This window comes from Helianthus annuus, chromosome 11 (genome assembly GCF_002127325.2).
Source record: "Helianthus annuus cultivar XRQ/B chromosome 11, HanXRQr2.0-SUNRISE, whole genome shotgun sequence".
Taxonomy (NCBI): domain Eukaryota; kingdom Viridiplantae; phylum Streptophyta; class Magnoliopsida; order Asterales; family Asteraceae; genus Helianthus; species Helianthus annuus.
In genome coordinates this window covers 107,779,187-107,805,581 of record NC_035443.2, presented here as the reverse complement: position 1 = coordinate 107,805,581, position 26,395 = coordinate 107,779,187, and the positions used below count along the sequence as shown (strand labels likewise).

Here is a 26,395-nt window from a genome sequence, read left to right as displayed (position 1 = left end):
GATAGCGTTTATTCGTTGAATATATCATAATTGGATATGTTGATTGTTGGTTTCAGCATAAAACCGTTAAAGATTTGGTTATTTTTTAGGTTTTTTTTGGACAAATCTGTAGATGAATCATTTGTGATGAAATATAACCTAAACGAAGATCAATCACTATGCTTCAATCAATTGGTTCTTAGCTTCAATCGAGTCCCTGTTCGTTCTCTCTCTGGTATCTTCATTATCCTCATTTCAATTTCATCATTGTTTCATGCTAGTTTCATCACGAACAGATCATTTTTGTTTCGGTTATGTTGTGTAGGCCGTAGATCTGGTTTCTAGGGTTCCTAGAATGTGATTTACAGCTACATTTGTTAGTAACGACTGAAATCAGAACTTGATCTAGAATTTGGTATAGATTTGTAGCATGTTTTGAGGAATGTGAAGTTTTGATATGATATGAACCAACTAGATTTAGATAAATGATAACCCGTTGAGTGGGTCAATCTCAAAAGAAAATAGCAAGAAATAGATTTTGAGATAACTCTCTATAATATTTTTCATTCATACCTTTCATGTTGAAATAACGTAGCCTTTTATAGGCTTACAAAACAAAGTGGAATAAACCAAAATAAACTAACCACTAACCCACTAACCTAACTAAATGGAAATAACATAAACAATATAATATAGCAATTGCAAATAAAGAAGGAAAACGTGTAAGTGGTTGAATCTTGCATGGATTTCGTGGGTTTGTTGAATAGGCACACATCAATCCCCCCGGCTTGAATAAACCTTGTCCGCAAGGTTGAAATTCTGTGAAATTCCATGGAGGACGCCATTCAGTTCTTCGGATAGCATACGGACGATTTGTAGCGAAACGCGACGGTGGACGCCAAGCGTACCCCAAAGTTACATCCCTTACTAGTGTCCCGTTGTTTACTGGCGACATCCGGTTGGTACCTTTGAATGGTGATTCAATTACACTAGTGACGAATGGAATCGGTTTCACCAGTGATTCAAAGTTAAGGTGCGAGTATGGTGTAGATTTTGGGCTAGTTTTCGGTACCGTTTTTGGTGCTAGTAGGTTTGTTGAAAGGACTTGTTCCGGTAGAGGTGTGGCAGGTTTTGGCGGCGGTTCGGCAACGGTTGATGTATTTGATTTGGTGACAACGGTTGGTGGTGGTGATGCGATAGTGGCTGGTGGTGGTGTTGTGGTGGCAACGGGTGATGGGGTTGGCAGTGCGGTGGCGGAAACTGGTGGTGGTAACCAAGTTCGGTTCTTGAGAAAATCAATAATCTCAACAAGCATTGCCTCGATTCGTTCCAACGAATCGTTCCATTCTTGAGCATCCATGAGGGGATCAAGATCGCTCTGATACCAATTGATATGAACCAACTGGATTTAGATAAATGATAACCCGTTGAGTGGGTCAATCTCAAAAGAAAATAACAAGAAATAGATTTTGAGATAACTCTCTATAATATTTTTCATTCATACCTTTCATGTTGAAATAACATAGCCTTTTATAGGCTTACAAAACAAAGTGGAATGAACCAAAATAAACTAACCACTAACCCACTAACCTAACTAAATGGAAATAACATAAACAATATAATATAGCAAATGCAAATAAAGAAGGAAAACGTGTAAGTGGTTGAATCTTGCATGGATTTCGTGGGTTTGTTGAATACGCACACATCATGATACTCTCTTTAACCTGATCGCAAAGGTATGTATGCATCTCGATCCAATTCTGAACACTTATGTGTGATTGTAATGCAGGTTTTAACCTAACTTCCAGTTATCATACGATTCGGTGCGATTCACAAAAGTTGCGACTTGTACTGCGATTGGATTCCTTTGGTTCTTTGTCAAATAATCTTCATTCCGATCAGTAATATCATTGTTGGCACTACATAGGGTAAGTTCTATGCTATTGTAAATTTAGGGGCTGTTTGGCAACATCTGAATGGTTAAGTGCTGAACCAGTAAGAGGTCTGAACCATTAAGTGGTGAACCAATAAGAGGTCTGAACCATTAAGAGCCTGTACAATGCTTAACCGTTTAGAGGCAAATGTCTAGCCAATTCAGATTAGAGGTCTTAACCATTCAGACTCTGTATAAATTTTAACCATTCAGAGGCAAATGTCGGAATCATTCAGAAATCTGCTCGTGAAACAAACAGTCTGAACCATTAAATGCTGATCCAGTAAGAGGTCTGAACCATTAATAGCCTTATTAAGAGGTAAACAAACAGACCCTTAGGAGTAGCAATATTGAGCTAGTGCGCAAGTTTAATAAAATATAAAGCATATATGTGTAGGCAAAAGATCAAATACAAATAATCTTAACATACTAAACATACAAATTGAAGGAAAACCCAAAAAGACAAGGTGGCATTTTTGTAATTACCACCAACTATCAAAGTTACAACCAAAAATACCTAAAAAAACACAATTTTTTTTTAACATTTTTTATTAAAAAATCGCTACATTTCGTTAGCAAAAAAAAAAAAAAAAATTTTTTTTTGCTGCTACTAAAAGTAGCGATTTTTTAATAAAAAATGTTAAAAAAATAAAATAAAATAATTTGTGTGTGTTTTTTTTTAGATTTTTTAGGTTTTTTGGGGGTTTAGTTTTTAGCATTTTAGCTTGGGTGGGGGGGGGGGGGGGTTAGGTTTTTTTTTAGGTTTTTGGGGGTGGGGGTGGGGGTGGGGGAGGGGGTGGGGGAGGGGTTAGGTTTTTTTTAGGTTTTTGGGGGTGGGGGGGGGGGGGTTAGGTTTTTTTTTTAGGTTTTTGGGGGGTGAGGGGGGGGGGGGTTAGGTTTTTTTTTAGGTTTTTGGGGGGTTGGGGGGGGTAGGTTTTTTTTAGGTTTTTGGGGGGTGGGGGGTTTAGGTTTTTTTTGGGGGTGGGGGGAGTGGTTAGGTTTTTTTAGAGGTATTTGTAGAGTAACTTTAATAGTTATTGATAATTATAAAAATGCCACCTTGTCTTTTTGAGTTTTCCTTCAATTTGTATGTTTAGTATGTTAAGATTATTTGTACAAGAACTTTACCCTATATGTGTAAACCCTAAATCGTCATCGCCTCTTATTGTCTAACACGCAGAGAGCAACCATTCGCCAATGGCATCTCTTGCTTATTCTCCAGGGAATCTTGCAGCTTCGAATAACTTTTGCTCTTCAATCCCTGCTAAAAACACCTTAATTGCCAGTTCATACTCTTATGATTTCACATTTATGCACATATCTACTAGTTTTTTACGCTTTACATTTTGGTTCACCTGTTTCATTCCGTATATATGTGCTCTGATAGGTTGCTAATGGGTGTAAACAAGCCCTGAGGTCGAGAGCTACTCTTGAGCGGCTCGGTTAAAAGGTTAAACGAGCCAAGCCTTAACGAGTCCAAGCTCAAGCCTAAAATAGAGCTCGTTTAGTTATCGAGCCTGAGTTCGAGCCTGAAATACAAAGCTTGTATTGGCTTGCGAGCCTAAACTAGCCTAAACAAAATTTTAGCTTTTTATATATAATATAATAATAATGATGATAACATTGGAGAGCTGAGCTCGAGCGGAGCTTTGGCTCGTTTACGCGATATTAAAGCAAGCTCGATTCGAGCTTTTAGCTCGTTTGAGGTTGATCTCAAAATAGCTCGAGCTCGTTCGAGCTTTTAGCTCGTTTGAGGTTGATCTCAAAATAGCTCGAGCCGAGCTCGAGCTTTGGTAGTGTTTTGCTGACTAACACTATTTGTATGATCTCATGTTTGTTAATTATTATTATCTTTTAACCCTGAGACAAGCTAATTTAGCATGTATTGATCGGGGGAGGGACAATAAGGACATTCTCCTTCAATATTTTTTTTTATAAAGAGTCAAACTTGAAAGTGCTTTAGGGTCAACCCAACTCGAAATAGTAACAAAAATTATCTGGTTATACGTATTACCTAACCTGTCTGTCAGGGGCGGACCTAGCCTTAATCGGGGGGTAACCTCCGCTACGGCTTGGCTCGGAAAAATTTGACGTTTTTAGTGTAAATTTCGGAAAAATTTGATGTTTTTTCGATTTCGTTACGGCTTAATTATAAAACGTTACGGCTTGGCGTGAATCCTAGATCCGCCACTGCTGTCTGTTTTGCTACATGGATGTATCATGCTAATGTATGATTTTATTCAGTTGATGGGGAGGCCAGTTTGTTTAATTTTGTCATAATAGTATGGGAACTAGTCACACAACTCAAGGCGCACAAGCTTCGCCTAGGGCCTAAGCGCAAAGCGCAAAAAAAGCGAAGGCTTGAGAAAAAAAAAACGCACTTAAATAAAAAAAAACAAAATATATCATGTGTTAAGAAAAATAATATTTTCCTCTAATAAATTAAGCAAAACTTGAATGTATTTTCAAAACTTAACATAATATTCAAAGTAATGTACCAAAATACCCTTTTTTAATGGCAACACTTGCTGTGCTCTACTACTCCAGTAATCCTAAACTAGTGGCTCTTGCCCAGGTCTGAACCTCTAACTTCACCTCCAAGAGGCATATGCCTTTTTTTATTAAAACTATTTAAGTGACGTTATTATTAATTACCGGATATTTAATTATTAGTTATTATTATTTTTTTTTTTGTGTACAGAAAATGTGAGTTTTTTCCCAAACTAGTGTTGGTGGAAAAAATATTTATCATTTTGGTGTTCTCTTAAAAATATTTACCAAACTAGTGTTTTTTATTTATTTTGTACTTACCTTTTCTTTTAATTAACATATTATACTTTATTTATTCAATCAATCTATTTTCTACTTTTTTGTTCTTTTTTTTTATTCATTCAATCCTTTTTTTAATCAATCAACCCATTATGGTGTTTTTTAATAGTGTTTTTTACCATGTGATTCTTTTTTCAATCAACCACGTCTCAACTACAAAAATCATCCCAAATAAATACAAACAATGAAATAAGAAATATAAAATAATTAATCAAGTATTAAAACTTGATTTGATATTGGTTTTAATATCACATAAAGACGAAAAAAATATCAAATAAAGTCGGTCGCTACTGATATCAATACAGTATACAATTAAAAAAGGGAAATAAAAGCGAGTCGAGTACGGTCCAGTATCAAGCAAAATAAAACTTTTAATCCCGTTCATATTGAAAACACGTTTGTTCAGTGAATACAACCCTTTTTATCTCGTTTTGAATATAATGTAATACTATATACTAGATATATTAATCTGGCTTCATTACGTAAAACAAACCCATTTATAAACGTTTTTTTTAATTTATTCTACAAAAGACTATGAAATCCCACAATATAATCTTTTTGCTCGACTTGTTTTTCCGTCACTAAACTATGAAATCGCATACAAAGTGACAAAAGTCAACATTAAAACTACGCAATATTACTTATGCTTATTATATTACAACTTAATTTAAGATTTCAATCTTTGTATTTTATCATAAGAATGAGGAAATCCACGACTTGGTTTGTATTTTATATAAAAAGAATATGAATTTATTCAATATTCATCTGAAATGTAAGTTTATCATATGTTCGTTCTATTTATATATTACTTAATAAACAAAATGTAACTACAATAAAAAAAATAAATGAATAAATAAAGTATAATATGTTAATTAAAGAAAAAGGTAAGTACAAAATAAATGAAAAACACTAGTTTGGTAAATATTTTTAAGAGAACACCAAAATGGTAAATATTTTCTCCACCAACACTAGTTTGGAAAAAAACTTCAGAAAATGTTATTAGTTAGTGAATAAGTTCATTAATTAACATTAATTGTGCATTTATTGCAATTAATAAACTAATAAATAATTTTGTATTAAGTAAAAAACTGAATTAATTAATATTAATTGTGCGTGGGTAATAAAGAATTTCGAAATTTAATAAAAAAATTATGTTGCTCTTTAATTACCTAGGAGATAGAAGCGCATTTAATGAGATGCTCCTTAGAATTGCGCCTAGGCGCTTGAAGCGCTCGCTTTTAACAACTGTGGTGGCAGATCCAATCACCAACCTGAATATTGACAGAACCAGGATTGAGAAAGAGAAGTTAGAGAAACCTAAGGCATGACTGTTGTGGCTGCAAACGTGCATAAGACGACGCCAAAAGATCTTGCACCGTACGGATGCTTCTAGTTCCTCCGAACATATTATGCGAAAATCGTCATCTAGTTGTGTTGCGATCTTAAGTCAAAGTCGCTCTGTTTTGTTTCCGTATTTTAGGGATAGGAAGTTTCAATTGCACAGTCGATCTAAAACCTAAGGTAATATTTGAAAACTTGATCGTGTTTTTTGTGAATTCTGAGAGTTTGTTCTTATCGATCGATCACTTGATGTGAAATGCTCTAATCTGTATAGATTGAAAATTTGTATTAAATTTGTGTAGGTTATTTGATTGATTGGATTTTTCAGTTTTTTTTTTCTTTTTTAATATTACGTTACAAATGCGTTGCAATTTTTTCACATATTCCCTTACAAATGCGTTGCATTTTTTTTACATATTCCGTTGCAAATGCATTGCATTTTTTTCAAATATTTCTTTACAAATGTGTCACAAAACTTTACTAATAAAATAAGGAAATGTGTAGGAAATGCTTCACAAATTTCCAACACCAATTTTTCATCATAATTAGGTTGAAAAAATGCGTAATAAATGTGTTGTAAATGCTTTTCAACGGGGCTTGTTCTAGCGTCAAGGTTTTGGTGCAAATCCGTAACAAAGCGGAATTTGCAACGCATTTGTAACGGAAAAGGGCATTAAAGATCGTCATTTTTCTAGTAGTTATATGAACCAAAACGGCTATGTGAATTTGGTTATGTTGCTTTTACTTTATCAGATTAGTAGGCTGTAAGCTTGAATGTTGGATGAGATCATGCAGAAATTAAGGTTTATTTTTCTTCACAAGAAACCAAACATGTTTTTAGTCATATCTTTTTCTTTCAGCTTAGGGTGGAGATTAAACACTCACAACCTCTACAAAAACTAAACTTAATTTTTGACTAAGTAATTTTTTTTATTTGGAATTTTTTTGGTGGAAACTGAAATAAAATGACAAAAATACAGTGTTGTAGTTTTAATCCAAAGATAACTTTTGTTACACGAATTAAACTTGCATATGCCATTATCCGTAGTTTAAGCTCAATTGGTAACTATTGTTTTTGAAAAACAAAATCAAACCTGCCGAGCTGGTCAAACCGAGCAAAATGGTTTGGTTTTGGTGTTTTTGATCGGTTTTTTTTTTTTTTTTTTTTTTTTTTTTTTTTTTTTTTTTTAACAATGTATCGTACCATTCTATATCAAAGTTTAATAAAATAACAGGCTTAGAAAACCTTATAAATATCAAAGGGTTTATGAGAAAAAAATTAATACATTAAATATCAAAGGGTTTATGAGAAAAAATAAATACAAAATATAACAGAATGAAATTGGTTAGAATATTGTTAGGGGAAGCCTTTTTTTTATAAAAAAATTATATAGATATACAAACATTTTGATAATAGTATCATGGACAGTTCGGTTGACGGGCTAGTACCATTCCAAACCTTAAAACAAAGTTTTTCAACCTTAAACCGAATCGTATTACTCCTAGCCAGTCAAAGTCAAACTAGCCGTTTAAGATTGATTTGGCCGGTTCAGTCAGTTTTAAACATCGTAGCAAAAGTCTATAGTCATGTTTTACGAAAGATAAAACCAAACAGAATTAACTTTTTTAAAAGTCATCTAAAACAATGATTTTACACAAGCTCCAAAAATATAATTTAAAACTAAAGATTTATAAATAAAATATAAACTTGTTTATAATCATATATGATTATTATTAATTTAAATCTAAAGAAATCTACAATATACAACCGGAGTTAAATTCCGATGATACCAATCTCGGCAAGAACCTCCTTACAGCGAGGATCAATCTCTTTAACCATGAATCCGATGGGATTAGCCATTCGCGCTTTGCCTCGAACGCCATTTTTATCAGTCAACGAAACGCGAGCAATGCTCTCATCGTCCATCAACTCCGGGCACTTGCTATTTGGGCTTTCCTTAATCCGAACATCGCAGATCTCCTCCTCGTGGTCCCCGGTGGCGTTGAGGGTGTACATGCCTTTAGCATCGGTTTTTCCCTCCGCGGTATAGGTTTGGGCACCGGTGTCACGATTAGTGCACCGGAGGACCACTTTTGTGTTAGGGAGGGGGTAGCTGAGTTTGGTAGGGAATTGAATTCGACACGGGTCGCAATAAACTTTGCCTTGGACGATGAACGATTCTTTGCTGGTTAATGATGGGGCGGGGGCCGGAGAAGTTGCGGCTGTGGCCCGAGAAGTCACCGGACTGATGATTGAGAGAATGGTGACGAAGGGGGCCAAGATCGCCGCGAAATTTGTCATTTTTCGGTTAGAAAAAAGGGTGATTGGTGGTGGTGGTGGCGGTGGCGGTGGCGGCGGTGGTGGTGGTGGTGGGAGGAGGGGGAGTTGAGGGGAGGCATTGAGGAGGGGGGTTTGATGGGGTAGGAAGAGGTTGAGAGGAATTGGCGGGAATGGAGGTTAGGCTTCCAATTTTTGCCAATAATAAAATTTGAAAAATTAATGTTTTTTTTAAACATAACTAAAAAAAGTTATGTTTATATCGTTTCCCTCTCATCTCTACGGAAGTCTTATATCTTTTTTGGCCAATTGTTTTCCTTGACGACATACACTTGTGCATCTAATTGTAAGGAAAACAGAAATCTTGTGATTTTGAAATCTCAAAAAAATGTTATACCATTAATATTGCATAACTTAGAAATCAAAATATTTTACGTAGCCAAGTGTCACGGAGTAACTTCTGACTCACGTGTATCGACTTAGACTTGATCTAAGTTAAGCTTTTGTGCCCAACGATGATAAGGTTTTGTGGGAATCAAGTGATGATTGCAAGTGTTGCTTACAAAGAAACAACTTAGTATTGATTACACGATGTTTACAAGGGAGAGTTTACAAGTACAAGTGTGGTAACTTGTTAAGATGTTGGGTGATCTTCAAATGAGACCCTTTCACCTATTTATACTAGTTAGCTATTCTAGAGAATTCTCTAACTAGAGAATTCTATACAAAATATCTTGGATTTTTATAAGCTGCATTCTAGAATGTTCCTTCAAAATATCTATGCTTTCTAAGTGATTTCATGGGTTTTCTAGAGGATTCTTGGATGCGGAAATATCAGCCCTTTCTAGATCCTTAAAGGCTGTTCTAGAACCTTCCGATGGTGCCAGATTGTTCCAGCAACTTGTAGGCTGTTCCGGAAACTTCCGGGCAGCCCTAGACACCTCCTTAGTGTTCCGGAATCTTCCGGAACTCACGAAAAAAGTTTTGTATTTAGGCGGATCGTGACATTCTCCCCCACCTAAATTCACGATGTCCTCGTCGTGGTACTTGCGTGGCTGATGCCTTGTTCTCACGATCCGCATGGCGGATAATGCTTTGTGTTGGTACCTTATATCCGTCTCCAAGGGTGCCGTGTGAACTTCTTTGCCCTTAATGATGTACATGGTGTTGAGAAAGGGTGCTGGAATGACGTTGGATCTCCGGAAGAATGCCATCCCGAGCACGATCTTGTAGTCATCCATGGGAACGACCGAGAAAGTGACCTTTCCGTTCCATGTCCCGACCTTGGCCTTAGCGTTATAGGTGACTCCTTCGATTACTTTGGGGTCTCCGCCAACAGCCTTCATCATTAGTCCCCCTTGCGTGCTGATCCGTAAACCAAGTCTTTTGGCCTCGTCCCTAGTAATGAAATTGTGACTGGCTCCGGTATCAACTAAGGCTTTTGCGTGTTGCCCGTTAATCTCGAGTGTTATGAATCGAAGGCCTTTTGGGTCCTCATTTGTAGAATTTTCCTTGGTCTTACTCGAGCGTTCATGGGCTATTCTTAGCGGCTTTGTTTGTTGTGTCCTTAAAGCATTAAGGACTTGGAGTTGCATCGCTCCTAGACGAGCCTCCCCGCTATCTTCGGCTTCATCGTCTTCAGCCCTGATAAGGGCTGTTAACTTAGACTTCTTTGGACAATCGCGTGCATCGTGCGGCCCTTCGCAAATGAAGCATCCTCTTCTCGCAGGTTGGTTGTTGTTGTATCTTGGGGGTTTTGGACCTTCTATCCTCCGAGTGTAACTTTGTTTTGCTCCCCCACCAATGTCGTCATCAGGTTCTTCGACTACGGGTTTGTTTGGGCGTTTTTCTTTAAGATCGATCAAGCTTTCAGCTACGGCGATGGCAGTAGCTAAATCTTGAACATTGCGACGATCCAATTCTGTTCTAGCCCAATATTGTAACCCGTCGAGGAAGTAGAAAAGGGAATCCTTTTCCGACAGATCGGGGATTTCAAGGACAAGTGTTGTGAATTCTTTGACATAGTCCTTGAGGGTTCCGGTATGCTTGAGCTTTCTCAATTTGCTCCTAGCTTCGTGCTCAGCATTGACCGGGTAGAATTGTTTCTTTAGTTCTTGGACAAATTCAGCCCAAGTGTTAATAGTGCACGTACCTTTGGTGATGTCCGTGTAGCGACGTCTCCACCATAGTGCTGCTGTGTCTTTTAGGTACATGCTGGCCGTCTTGATTTTGGTGGCATCGTCCTTGATTTGCACTCCACCCAAGTATTGTTCCATCTCCCATACGAAGTCGTCAACCGCTCGTGCTTCTCTTTTGCCAAGGAACGGAGATGGTTTTGGGATCTCCACCCTAGGAGTGAAGAGATCGGTGTTGGCTGAATGCACAACTACTTGTTTATTTTCCTTCACTTTTGCTTCTAGGTCCAAGAAGCTGTGGTGACAATCTCGAATACTATTCTCCACCTCATTTTGTAGCTTCGACATTTCCTCCTTGAACAATATCGTAAGCTCGTGACGCCAAACTCCCATGAGAGACTTGACGTCGTCTTTGAAAGTTTCGAAATCAGTTTCCAACGCTTGTACTCGTTGGAATGCAAGATCGAGTTGTGCACCCAATTCAGTGACTGCCACCTCGGTGTCACCAATGCGCTTGTCATATGTTGCCTCTCGTTCTTTCTTAGTGGTGCGTCTTTCATCGCCTTTTGTTTCGGTTGCCATCCCGAATGAATCGTCCCGCTCTGATACCACTTGTCACGGAGTAACTTCTGACTCACGTATATCGACTTAGACTTGATCTAAGTTAAGCTTTTGTGCCCAACGATGATAAGGTTTTGTGGGAATCAAGTGATGATTGCAAGTGTTGCTTACAAAGAAACAACTTAGTATTGATTACACGATGTTTACAAGGGAGAGTTTACAAGTACAAGTGTGGTAACTTGTTAAGATGTTGGGTGATCTCCAAATGAGACCCTTTCACCTATTTATACTAGTTAGCTATTCTAGAGAATTCTCTAACTAGAGAATTCTATACAAAATATCTTGGATTTTTATAAGCTGCATTCTAGAATGTTCCTTCAAAATATCTATGCTTTCTAAGTGATTTCATGGGTTTTCTAGAGGATTCTTGGATGCGGAAATATCAGCCCTTTCTAGATCCTTAAAGGCTGTTCTAGAACCTTCCGATGGTGCCAGATTGTTCCAGCAACTTGTAGGCTGTTCCGGAAACTTCCGGGCAGCCCTAGACACCTCCTTAGTGTTCCGGAATCTTCCGGAACTCACGAAAAAAGTTTTGTATTTAGGCGGATCGTGACACAAGGCTAGCTTGGTTCTCGGTATAACCTTGTCGGTTCAGTGACGGATCTAAAAAATCTTTAGATGGACAATGTTTCATATAAAATGGGTAACGGAATCGAAAAAACGTCAATTTTTTTTTCCAAAATTTACACTAACGCCGGAACGTCAAAGGGTAGCAGGGCTACCCCTAGTAACATGCTAGGTCCGCCCCTGGTTTGGTTGTTGCCTTGTCTATGCACCGACTTACTCAACAACCATATGTGTGTTGCACAAACATACGAACGACAAAGTGACATAACTAGACATTATGTATTCACGGAAGCACCCCATCAAACGTCTTCAGATTGACATGAAATTTTGCAAGAGCCCTCCCATATAGGAGGTTTGAACATAAATAATGCTATCCTCATTAAAGTAAATGAATCAAAGTCTAATTAACATAGAAAATCATTCACATTATAGATACTAGCACATGGAATCTTGCCATCTTTCCAATCTTTAAGGAATATGGTAATGCTTCAAATATTCTTTTTTTGAATGGCAACACGAAACCTTTATTACTCAAAACAATAAGCACATAGCAAGATGCTATGGCTATACAAGGAAACTTACAGCAACGTTAGGCAATAAATTTTAACTACACCATGAAAAGTATACCCAACTCTCCCAAGAATTTAGTTGTACCTTCGATTTATACTTCATCCATTGATACGATTCTTCTTCTATTTCTTCGATCATTTTAAAATTTTCGCCATTTCTTCCCAGTGGTGGACCCAGAAATTTTTCCATGGGGGTGCGGACAATTTTTAAAAATTTTAAGCCCCAAGGTATATAAGTAAAAAATCGGTTCGTATCGGGTCGGGTCGCGTCATGTAAAACAAAAGAATATCGAACTAAATTTATATAATCATCAAAAATATGTCAAACCATGTTACAAACATAATTAAAACGTCATCCTACGGGTTTTCATTTTTTGAAATCTATCCAAAACATGGCTTCATAACATATTACATAATATATCAACTATTCAAGCCCTAGAAATCATAATGTAAATAACCCTAAAAATCATCTAAACAACATATACACCATAAAAAGAAAAAGCCAAACATTCTTCACTAACAAATATAACCAACCAGATCTACTATGTGGTGTATGCGGCTATAAAAAAAGGCAAAATATCATCACTAACAAAATATAACCCATCATATAACATAATGAAAAACAAAACGAAGCACATGTCTACTGTCATGGTTAGTATGCGGCCAATATCAACCAAAAAATCAGCCAAAATTCATCAAAAATAACAAAGAAATTTACCCGTGTTCGATCGGCGGTGGTATGATGGCTGATTACGGTGGTATAGAGAGAGCGAGAGACAATTTGTAAGGGTTTTGGGCTTGTTTATTTTATTTTGGTTTGAAATGTTGTTAATTTGTTGGGTTTGTTTATTGGGCTAAGACTTAGTAGTGAGCTAGTTAAAGGTATTGAGTATTTGGGTTTACTTATTTAGGTATTAAAAGTTATATAATTTAGGTAATATTTAAAAAAAATAAGAGTTTACTAAAAAAAATTTAAAATATAAATTGATAATACTTTTTACCTAAGGGTTGCAGACGAAAAATTGCAAGAGGTGCGGACGGAAAATTCCAAGGGGTGCGGACGGAAAATTCCAAGGGGTGCGGACGGGATTTTCGACGGAACTTAGCACTAAATTTTTTTTTCCCGCGGGTGCGCCCGCCCACCTTGCCTTTCTCTTACGTCCGCCCCTGTTTCTTCCTTGAAATATCTTCTCGTTCCGTTTTTTCCAAATGAGCCACATTGTCAGCAAGAAAATAGCATGCACCGCCTTCTTTCTTTTCTTCGGCCAGTTTTGATCCTCGAGTGCATTGAATATTTCCCCTAATGTCTCCTGTTGTATGATTGTTGGTGCCTTAACCCATAACCCAATTTGTTCCCATACACCTTTTGCCTCTACATTTTACAAGGACATGGTCCGACGTCTCTTCTTCTCGATCACACATTCTACATATACCCGATGGTATCGGTACTCCTTTTTCCCTTAATTGAGTTGCCGTCGGTATCCTCCCTTTCAGAGCTCTCCATACGAACATACTACATTTCTGGGCGGCCCAGTTGTTCCAAAAATAATTGTCCGCCGGTTCATTTAAGTTTATGTTCCTTTCCAACGTAGTCCGTACACTTTTAACCGAGAAGCTTTGATTATTATCTCCACTCCACACTCACATGTCGCTTCCTTCCGCCAATCTGATCAGATTTAGGATTCCCAATAGTTCCTCAGCTTGTTGTCTTTCGTCTTCTGTTCTAGGTATCCTCGACCAAGCCCAATCCCAAAGAATGCCCCCATTGATTCGTTTGTAACACTCTTCTATTTTAGCTCTTTTATTTTTTACAAGATCATAAAGTAAAGGAAATTTTTCTCTCAAAGAACTCTCTCCAATCCACACATCTATCCAGAACATCGTTTTGTCACCGACGCCTATTTTACTTGTGAGATTTTTCTCGATTTCCACTCCCCTCTTTGACATGTCTTTTCTAACTTCCACAATTGTTTTCCATACCCCTGTGTAATCATTTTTCAATGGGACCACTGAAATTCTTCTCTTATTTTTATGGATTGCACCTATTACTTTTGCCCATAACTGGTGCGGTTCTGTTTTTAACCGCCACCACCACTTAACCAACAACGCTAAATTTAGGTCTCTAATACTCCCTATACCGAGCCCCCAAACCTCTTGGCTGCTACAATTTTTTCCACTTAATCCACCTCATCTTTCTATTCGCGTTATCCCCCCCCCCCAATAGAAATTTCCTCCTTATTCCTTCTAAAACTTTTATTATGGCAACCGGACATTTATACAAAGAAAGATAGTAATTTGGTAGGCTTCCGAGTACCGATTTCACCAGAATTGCCCTTCCAGCAAAAGATAACAATTTTGCTTTCCAGTTTGATAGTCTCCTATTGAATGTATCTATTACTTCCTTCCAGTTTTGCACACGGTTCATATTTGCACCTACTTTTAAACCCAGATATGTAAATGGAAATGTTCCTGGTTTGAACCCAAAACTTTCCGCCTTAGAGACAATCTCTTCCTCATTTGACTTTTTTTCGGGTTTACTTTGAGGCCGGACACTAAGTAGTAGCATCTTAGTATCCGTCTCAGATTTTTTATGTTACTCTCTTCCCATTCCCCCACAAAAATTGAGTCATCCGCAAATAGTAAATGAGTTATTGTTATCTCCTCCCCTGGTAGCTTCACTCCCGAGAATAATCCCGTTGATTCGGCCTTGCCCATCATTACATGTAGTGCTTCCATCGCAATTATGAATAGGAATGGGGAAAGAGGATCCCCTTGATGCAATCCCCTTTTGTATTGGAACTCCTCGGAAATGCTTCAAATATTCAAAACATTGAAATAACAATTTAAAAGATTTAGCCAAACATGATTATAAATAACATGAAAAGTAAAAAAAAAAAGATAATCAGAATTACCCTAAATGCATAAAGTAACTGTATCGGTGTGAGCCAAGTAATATATACATCGTCTATAACCACTAAGGGTAACCACTAAGGGTTGTTGATAGCCCATCAATCCTTACAAATAGATAACCACAAGGTTTGTCTAACGAAGACGCTTTCAATGTTCGCCACCTTCTCCAAAGTCGGATTGCTTTTATACAGGGCCGGCCTAAGAGTAAGCATAATAAAGCTTTCGCTTTGGGCCGCCGGTTTGGAAGGGCCTCATTTTTTAAAAGTTTATTAGGTTTAAACTGGGTTAAGTTTGGGCTTGTGAGTAGTCTCGTGAGGACATGAGGGTTAACTCTGTTATAGGTAATCTAAACGTTGCATGTAGAATTGGAACATTGTGAAGTTTGCCTGGGTAATCTAAACGAACTTCAGAAATCTTTTCAAACAAAAATCAGTTATGAATAAGCACCACAAATATTTTCTGAAAGAAAATTGAGATATGGAGATTAAATCTATAAAACGAGAGCAAATGCAAATCGTTTAAATCTATAGAAAATTCGGTTTCTTCTCTTTTATATGAATATTATTGAGTGTGGTATTTCTTTATCAAGTTTTGTTATATTGCTTGTAAAATGATACGTGTCAAAGTAAGTAGAGGGACCAAAATGTAATTGTTGTATAGTATAGTGTGTTCTTAGTTAGTTTGTTGATTAGGTTGTTTACATAAACATATTATGAACGGAACAGAAGCTATCGATGAATTGAATTGGGTTTTACCCTCCTTCTTCTCTTGTTCTTCTTGTTCTCTTTATCGATCTTGCATACTTTGATTACCAATTGTGTTCGTATCAATGGTATCAGAGCTTCCTTTCCTCTCGACCGTGGGTTAGGGTTAGGTTTCGGGTTTCTACGGTAACAACCGAAGTGAGGGCAACAACATATCAAGATTAGGCAACTACAAATCAAATTCAATATTCAGCGAGTACCATGGAAGATGCTTTGGACCAGATAATGTCCTTGATACAAGAAAGTACGGTTAGCAAGTATTGCGATGAATTCCAAATTCTGTTCGATAAGGTAAACATTTCTGAAGAAATCAGTGAATACTATGCAATTTATGTAATATCCAGAAATTTTAGTAATAATTTTATTAGACGTTTATGTATATATCTTTACTAATACGTTATATTTTTATTATATAGTTATATTTTAATCATGTATACTACTATTTGATCCTTATGCAAATAATTCATTTTAATTTTTCTAATCTTTTGTACACTAATGATTGTGTTTTTTTTTTTTTAAATATGATGTTAATCTAATCGTATAAATAGTTGAAAAATTATGTATCATGAATAAATTAGCCTGAACATTATACTTGGTATTGGATCAATAACTGTATAGCTGAAATTTGAAATGGTAAATTATCTTATGCAAGATTCGATCATTTCGAATAAAATTGTGTTTATTTAGAGAAAGAAATAAAATAATATATAATAACAATAATTGTGGTTAGACAAAGGAAATAGCAAATCGTTATTGCATTTCCATTATTAACCTTCCATTCCAGCTTTCAAAATTTCCAAATCCCGCACCCGTTTATCGTTCATCTTTATCCAGATTCCATTCAAAATTTAAATGGTTATCTCCGTCAAACGATCCGGGCGAAGATTTGGGAATTACTCCTCTTAGCCAACCTTAATCACTTTGACCCCGCATTCGAACTCCTCACAATGACTTCTACCTTATTCCTTGTTAAACGCCGCCACATCATCACCACACACCGTCTCAGCGCCACCTTCTGCCACCACGAACCAGGGTCGCTACCGCGGATCACCACTCGCATCCCTTTCAATTCGGTTTGATTCGAGATCAGACGTGCGTAAACCATGAATAACCATTGTTATTCACCTCGATTCAGTTCCGTATGATCATCATCTGAAGCGTTAATCGTTGGTCCCCTGACAGCACCATTTGGCAACTGAGGTATCAAATCGAACCCGCATCCTATTTTAAAATGTTTATGCTAATTTTGTTTTTGTTTCAATGTTTTCGACGACCTGATGCTTTACAAAGAAGATGAAACATAAAGCCAAAGCCATGTTTGGAGTCTTCAAGCTTTTACCCATATAGGTGTAAAAACATAAAATAGAGTTTATATGTGTATTAAAAATAATTTTTATTTTATTTATTATTTTTTTAGTAAAACTTATACTATCATTTACTTTGGTAAAACGATCTCTTGAATCTAATGCCTTTATATAAGAGATCAGATTCAATTTTTTTATTATTTTATTTGTTTAGGTTACATTCTATACGTGTATTAATAATAAGATCCATGAGCCTTTGATTTGAATATGGAATTCTAAATGTTAAGTTTTTGGTGGCACTAATATTTAAATGATTTCTGTAATAAGAAATTTGATTTAGACATGGAAGTGTTAATATCAAATAAAATCATCCGTATAACGCTTTAAGTTTCAAAACCTGAATAACTAGATATCAATCCGTAAGCTCCTTGTCGTCGGAAATTGACAGATGACCAGCTTAGTGATTCATATATGTGACCCGAAAATAACTAAAATATATAGGTTCGCGTACTCGTTAAAGACGATTTGTTGTGGCTTTGCTTTGCTAAATTAAGGTACGGATTCTGTTTCTTTTACATCGTAGTATTATTTTATTTTCGTTTCTTGTTGGTACGGATTTTGTTTCATTTTCATCATAGTATATATATAAATTTGTATCCGTTAGTTTGTAGTTTTGTTATCGTGGTCGGTCTTCAATAATTCTTTATTATGTTACTTTGATACTTTTAGTGTTTTGGAAATTATTCGTTATCTCTAGTATCATCTTGTTTGATTATTATTATGTCGTAGCATGTCATACCTCAGACTTGTATTCATGGTCGCATGTTCCCGTAAGTTTTATTTTAGTTGCCTGTTGATTATTTACAAGGCCTTAGTATTTGTACCCTGTCACCCGAGCATGTCTGGCTTGCCGTTTGGGCGTCAACGGCATGGCACTTATCGTGACAGTGCGTAATAAAGGTTCACGGCGTCTCTAGCTCGTGCTTGTGTAGCACCTTGGCCCTAGAGGCGTATAGATCGATCTTAGCTCTGAGTTTGAGTCTATTGTCTGTTGTCTGGAGATGGAATAATGGGTATACGCCACACTCACCGTCTCATAGGTATATAGAGTAGCTACCTGTGTACCACTCTGTTTGTTTGTAGCTCTGGGTGCTTCTATTATTACACGATTTGTTCTGTTGATATACATCTGACGTGTAAGTTAGTATATGTTTCTGTATATGAATATGTTCAGTATTTGTATTTGTTCTGATATGTCTGAATGTTTTGTACGCGTCTGATTATACTTCTGATTAAGTATCAGATTTTGCTTCCGATTATGTTCAGACATATGTCTGATATGTTTTGTACACATCTGATTATGCTTCCGATCATGTATCGGGTTATGCTTCCGATTAGGTTCAGTATATGTTCTGATATGTTTTGTACGCATCTGGTCATGTTTTCGATATAGAGTTAATAATGCTTCTAATTATGTTCAATATCCGATTATGTTCTATATTAGTTATGTCTGTTTTGACTCAGTGTCTGTTTTAGTTTCGTCCCAATATGAGTCTCAATTTTGATTTCGATTCCGTGTTGTGTTATACGTATAGTTTGCATATGTCAGTACCTGTATTCAGTATTTGATTCAATCGTTGTTCTATACTTGTCGTTGAATCTGTCTCTGTCTTGGTTTCATGTCAATTCTCTCGATCGATTTAATAAGTTTTGTAAGAATTAAAATTATTCTACTTTTAAACTTAGGGTATCCGATTATTTAGGTTATTGAACATAAATCTTCAAAGCTACAAAAATAATTATTTTATTATATAATCACTTACGGAATATGATTAATTAATAGATATTAATATTAATACAAACATTTACTTAAAGATGATAATTTTGACAGTTCTTTTCTTTTAAAGGTTAGGGGATTTTTAGATGGTATTTAAAATGTTTCGGTTTACGTATTTGTTTTCGTTTATGTATTGCTTTCCAATGTCGGTTTATGAAATTGTCATAAGTACTTGGTTTGAGATCCAAGTTATTTGAATTATTTTATGTCTCAAACGTAAGTTTTCAGAGTTAAAAAAATTAGTTATTTTTGTCTAACAATGATCCGCTAAATAATTTGATAAATTATTTTAAGAAAATAGTTTTGCCAAGTATCTTGTTTTGACAATAATAGTATTATTTAATGTTGTTTAAAATAATAGTATTTAATTTGTTCAAAAGTTTCATTTGATATGTAAGAAAATCTTTTTATATGAATACTAGATTAGTTAAACGATGTTTTAAAATAAGTTCGTTTATACAAGATAAATTGTTCTAGTCATCATGGCCAACGATGTATCAGTCTCAACATCAGTTTTGTGTTGGGTTCGGTATCGGTGATGTATATCACTTACTTTTGTTTTCGTATCAGTTTCCGTTACAGTTTTAGACCGGTTCGTGTATCAGTCTTTGCATCAGTCATGTGCCTGCATTTTTTCCAGTAATCGTGTCAATGACCGTTTCGGTTCAGTCTCAGTTTTGTTCTGTTGTGTTTTGCTTCCGCTGATATGACTTTACTTGTACTGTCGATTTCTCCGTTACTGAGCAATTTTTGGCTCAGCCGTATTTTTCCTTTTTGTGTTTTTCCTATTTGTTTTAAAGGTAACATGGGATGATCTGGGATTTCAGTGAGCGGCGTTAGGAAGTTGCTGGTCAAGATTCTTTATTTCAGTAATGTAATAAATATAATTAGGATATTTTATTTAATGTTACGGATTGGTTTTTAGTTTTGATATCTGTAAGAGTGACACGTCAGCCCTAGCGGGGTTTGGGTGTTTCAATTATGGTATCAGAGCAAATGCTCCTCTTTCCTGTAGAAAACTTAAACCTTAAAAAGTAAACCTGTGAGTTAATGGGTAGACGTTGGGTTGGGATTATATCTTTTGATCAATCTTCCTACTCTTCATTTTGTCATCTTGGGTCTATCTGCTAGAGGTGTTTCCTTTGTCTATCGCTACCAGACTTGTCTATGATCATGTTGAGTATCTGATTCTATTTCTATATTTGTTGTATCTATCATATGCAATATTCACATCAGTTTTGTGTCGTTATTAGTCACAGTGTCAATTTTAGTTTTCAATTTTTATTTTTGATTCAAAGTTTGTGTTTAGGTATATTCCGCAAATGTTTTAAGTATCTATCTCAGTATTCGTTTGTGCGTTGGTTTTTATCTCCGCTTCTGGTTCTATATCTGTTCACCAAATTTCCATGAGTTTTGAAGTACTTTGTTTTGATATCTAGGTTATCTAAATTACTTTGTTTCTTAAATGTAAATTTTCCAGTTATAGAAAATGGATATATGATTAGTTGTTAAATTCGATAAAATATTAGTTTCGATTAAATCCAAATGATCTTTAAAGTAAATAGTTTTGCTACTTATCTTGATTTAAAAAAAAATCGTAGTCATTAAATGTATCTCGACTATATCGAATGGTTATTCCATCATCATTGTGATTTCATTATTGAATTCATCAAATGACTCGGAACATTGTGGATAACGCGATTGAAGTGACTCTGTCATCGAACGAACCCAGTTACGTGCCATAAGAACCTAGCTTCCATACATCCTCTTGAATATGTTTCACATCAGTTTTATATCCTAGCATAATTAACGCTATGCTTTAGTGATCATTTCGTTATTTTTTTAGGATAAAAAAAAGAAAGACATCCATTAATCGTCACTTTTCCTTTCCTTACAATTTTGGTAGGTCATTGAGATACATATCGGGAGGACCGTTAGGGCATGTATGTAAGGTAATTGACAATTATGGTCGCGAACATAATCGTGAATTACATGTACATATGTGTGCTTTTGGATTCCTATTATGTGGATCGGTGCCTATCAAAATCCATTTACGTCTTAGTACTCATATTTTCTATATGTTCAATCTGGTTTTGAATGCGCTAGAATTTAAATAAATTTAATATCCGTTTACCTTGTGGAGTTTGTAAATAACAACTCTGTATTAATTAATTAGTGGAGGATACATGCTTAGGAAATTTGATGAAGTTAGTTTTGTTTGTATTAGATTCCTTAACTTCACAGACAAAGGACACTTACTCAACTTTGAGTATTTTTAGAATATTAAATAATCCAACCTTTTGAATAATCGAATTCTTATTTTGAACTTTGAATTTTAAATCTATAAGAAGTGTCACCGTAGCATGTAGTTTGTGTACCATATATTTAGAGGATAAAATTATTTTAAGAGGTGTATTGTCATAATAACCTAAAATTTTAAACATGAGTAGTAAAAATAATAACAGATAGCAATAGTATACTAAATGAATAAGATCTCTTAATTGTAAATAAGCAACTAGTGATTTAATTAATTTCATCGCCAGTTAGTTAAATGTATTTTATTTTATTATAAAGCATAAATGTATTTTATATTATCAAAACTTATTTGTATCTTGTTCTATCATATTATCTTAACCCACTATGCTCAAGTCTGAATTTTACCATCTATTTTTTTCCCTAGTTATGAAGTTTTAATCTTAAATCTTGAATCATATGGGTTTAATACTTCGTGTGATCGGGACATGAGATGTTTGTTCCTGTTCTCTAAGATGATTCACTTATCAATTTCGAGGACGAAATTTTTTTCTAATGGGTAGAATTGTAATATCCAGAAATTTTAGTAATAATTTTATTAGACGTTTATGTATATATCTTTACTAATACGTTATATTTTTATTAAACAATTATATTTTAATCATGTATACTACTATTTGATCCTTATGCAAATAATTCATTTTAATTTTTCTTATCTTTTGTACACTAATGATTGTGTTTTTTTTAAATATGATGTTAATCTAATCGTATAAATAGTTGAAAAATTATGTATCATGAATAAATTAGCCTGAACATTATACTTGGTATTGGATAAACAATTGTATAGCTGAAATTTGAAATGGTAAATTATCTTATGCAAGATTCGATCATTTCGAATAAAATTGTATTTATTTAGAGAAAGAAATAAAAAAATATATAATAAAAATAATAATTGTGGTTAGACAAAGGAAATAGCAAATCGTTATTGCATTTCCATTATTGACCTTCCATTCCAGCTTTCAAAATTTCCAAATCCCGTACCCGTTTATCGTTCATCTTTATCCATATTCCATTCAAAATTTAAATGGTTATCTCCGTCAAACGATCCGGGCGAAGATTGGGGAATTACTCCTCTTAGCCAACCTTAATCACTTTGACCCCGCATTTGAACTCCTCACATCGACTTCTACCTTATTCCTTGTTAAACGCCGCCACATCACCACCACACACCGTCACAGCGCCACCGTCTGCCACAACGAACCAGGGTCGCCACCACGGATCACCACTCGCATCCCGTTCAATTCGGTTTGATTCGAGATCAGACGTGCGTAAACCATGAATAACCATTGTTATTCACCTCGATTCAGTTATGTATGATCATCATCTGAAGCGCTAATCATTGGACTCCGGCCAGCACCATTTGGCAACTGAGGTATCAAATCGAACCCGCATCCTATTTTAAAATGTTTATGCGAATTTTGTTTTTGTTTCAATGTTTCCGATGACCTGATGCTTCACAAAGAAGATGAAACATAAAGCCAAAGCCATGTTTTGAGTCTTGAAGCTTTTACCCATATAGGTGTAAAAACATAAAATAGAGTTTATATGTGTATTAAAAATAATTTTTATTTTATTTATTTATTTAATATTTTTTTGGTAAAACTTATACTACCATTTACTTTGGTAAAATGATCTCTTGAATCTAATGCCTTAATATAAGAGTTCAGATTCGATTTTTTTTATTATTTTATTTGTTTAAGTTACATTCTATACGTGTATTAATAATAAGTTCCATGAGCCTTTGATTTGAATATGGAATTCTAAATGTTAATTTTTAATGGCACTAATATTTAAAGGCAAATTGGAAATAAATAATCCCACCTTTTTAGCTTTGGCCGATAATAATCCCAAGTCAGTTATTAGTTATTAGCTGATAATAATCTGAACTCATCCATTTTTATTGTAAAATAGCCTGCCGTTAAAAAAGGTTAACGGAGTTAAGTTTGTTTCCGAATTACAAACCGATGTTTTAGGACTTTTGATCAGATCGAGAATACGAGTCGATTGATGTAAAACTTACCTTGAAATTGTGCTCGAAATCGCTTGATTTTTGTTAATTATAGTTTAAAAACTCGAATTGAAGCACCATTTTCGTGGGTTGGGGGCGGTATTTTGAGGTAGGTTTTACATCAATCGACTCGTATCCTCGTTCTGATCAAAAGCCCTAAAACATCGTTTTGTAATTTGGAAAAAAAGTTAACTCCGTTAACCTTTTTTAACGGCAAACTATTTTACAAAAAAAATTGACGAGTTCGGATTATTATTGGCTAATAACTGACTTGGGATTATTATCGGCCAAATTGAAAAAGGTGGGATTATTTATTTCTAATTTGCCATATTTAAATGATTTCTGTAATAAGAAATTTGATTTAGACATGGAAGGGTTAATATCAAATAAAATCATCCGTATAAAGCTTTAAGTTTCAAAACCTGAATAACTAGATATCAATCCGTAAGCTCCTTGTCGTCGGAAATTGACAGATGACCAGCTTAGTGATTCATATATGTGACCCGAAAATAACTAAAATATATAGGTTCGCGTACTCGTTAAAGACAATTTGTTGTGGCTTTGCTTTGCTAAATTAAGGTACGGATTCTGTTTCTTTTACATCGTAGAATTATTTTATTTTCGTTTCTTGTTGGTACGGATTCTGTTTCATTTAGTATATATATAAATTTGTATCCGTTACTTTGTAGTTTTGTTATCGTGGTCGGTCTTCAATTATTTTTTATTATGTTATTTTGATACTTTTAGTGTTTTGGAAATTGTCCGTTATCTCTGGTATCATCTTGTTTGATTATTATTATGTCGTAGCATGCCATACCTCAGACTTGTATTCAAGGTCGAATGTTCCCGTTAGTTTTATTTTAGTTGCCTGTAGATTATTTACAAGGCCTTAGTATCTGTACTCTGTCAACCGAGCATGTCTGGCTTGCCGTTTGGGCGTCAACGGCATGACACTTATCGTGACAGTGTGTAATAAAAGTTCACAGCATCTCTAGCTCATGCTTGTGTAGCACCTTGGCCCTAGAGGCGTATAGATCGATCTTAGCTCTGAGTTTGAGTCTGTTGTCTGGAGATGGAATAATGGGTACACGCCACACTCACCGTCTCATAGGTACATAGAGTAGCTACCTGTGTACCATTCTGTTTGTTTGTAGCTCTGGATGCTTCTATTGTTACACGATTTGTTCTGTTGATATACATCTGACGTGTAAGTTAGTATATGTTTCTGTATGTGAATATGTTCAGTATTTGTATTTGTTTTGATATGTTTGAATGTTTTGTACGCGTCTGACTATACTTCTGATTATGTATCAGATTATGCTTCCGATTATGTTCAGATATGTCTGATATGTTTTGTACGCATCTGATTATGCTTCCGATCATGTATCGGGTTATGCTTCCGATTAGGTTCAGTATATGTTCTGATAGTTTTGTACGCATCTGGTCATGTTTTCGATATCGAGTTAATAATGCTTCTAGTTATGTTCAATATCCGATTATGTTCTATATTAGTTATGTCTGTTTTGACTCAGTGTCTGTTTTAGTTTCGTCCCAATATGAGTCTCAATTTGGATTTCGATTCCGTGTTATACGTATAGTTTGCATCTGTTAGTACCTGTATTCAGTATTTGATTCAATCTTTGTTCTATACTTGTCGTTGAATCTGTCTCTGTCTTGGTTTCGTGTCAATTCTCTCGATCGATTTAATAAGTTTTGTAAGAATTAAAATTATTCTACTTTAAACTTAGGGTATCCGATTATTTAGGTTATTGAACATAAAACTTCAAAGCTATAAAAATAATTATTTTATTATATAATCACTTACGAAATATGATTAATTAATAGATATTAATATTAATACAAACATTTATTTAAAGATGATAATTTTGACAGTTCTTTTCTTTTAAGGGTTAGGGGATTTTTAGATGGTATTTAAAATGTTTCGGTTTACGTATTTGTTTTCGTTTATGTATTGCTTTCCCATGTCGGTTTATGAAATTGTCATAAGTACTTGGTTTGAGATCCAAGTTATTTGAATTATTTTATGTATCAAACGTAAGTTTTCAGAGTTAAAAAAATTAGTTATTTTTGTCTAACAATGATTCGCTAAATAATTTGATAAATTATTTTAAGAAAATAGTTTTGCCAAGTATCTTGTTTTGATAATAATAGTATTTTTTAATGTTGTTCAAAATAATAGTATTTAATTTGTTCAAAAGTTTCATTTGATAGGTAAGAAAATCTTTTTATATGAATACTTGATTAGTTAAACGATGTTTTAAAATAAGTTCGTTTGTACAAGATAAATTGTTCTAGTCATCATGGCCAACGATGTATTAGTCTCAACATCAGTTTTGTGTTGGGTTCGGTATCGGTGATGTATATCACTTACTTTTGTTTTCGTATCAGTTTCCGTTACAGTTTTAGATCGGTTCGTGTATCAGTCTTTGCATCAGCCATGTGCCTGCATTTTTTTCCAGTAATCGTGTCAATGACCATTTCGGTTCAGTCTCAGTTTTGTTCTGTTGTGTTTCGCTTTCGCTGATATGACTTTACTTGTACTGTTGATTTCTCCGTTACTGAGCAATTTTTGGCTTAGCCGTATTTTTTTCTTTTTGTGTTTTTCCTATTTGTTTTATAGGTAACATGGGATGATCTGGGATTTCAGTGAGCGGCGTTAGGAAGTTGCTGGTCAAGATTCTTTATTTCAGTAATGTAATAAATGTAATTAGGATATTTTATTTAATGTTATGGATTGGTTTTTAGTTTTGATATCTATAAGAGTGACACGTCAGCCCTAGCGGGGTTGGGGTGTTATAATTTATCTCTTTTTGGATGGTCTTGAACCTAAAATTAGAGATGTCTTTATAACATGGCATCAATATAGTTTTCACACATTGAAAGATTACATTTCTTTAGCCTTGAAGGTAGATGCAGATAAGTTGAAGGATTCGTTTTCTCCATATGATCCAAATTCTTCACTATATGAGCCCCACAGGGTGTTTGA

At 35.1% G+C, this 26,395-nt stretch overlaps 1 protein-coding gene and 1 long non-coding RNA gene across 2 annotated transcripts; one reads left to right on the top strand and one right to left on the bottom strand.

Annotated features, from left to right (window-relative positions):
• Window positions 1–7,856: 7,856 nt before the first annotated feature.
• LOC110892174 (olee1-like protein) lies at window positions 7,857–8,412 on the bottom strand. The gene has a single exon (XM_022139459.2). It carries the CDS (start codon window positions 8,382–8,384, stop codon window positions 7,857–7,859), a length of 528 nt encoding a protein of 175 aa, XP_021995151.1. The 5' UTR covers window positions 8,385–8,412.
• A 13,879-nt stretch (window positions 8,413–22,291) lies between these two features.
• On the top strand, window positions 22,292–26,160 carry LOC110890622. Its single transcript, XR_002564644.2, has 3 exons — window positions 22,292–22,752; window positions 23,915–23,967; window positions 26,030–26,160. It is a non-coding gene; the product is annotated as an uncharacterized LOC110890622 (long non-coding RNA).
• Window positions 26,161–26,395: the final 235 nt, after the last annotated feature.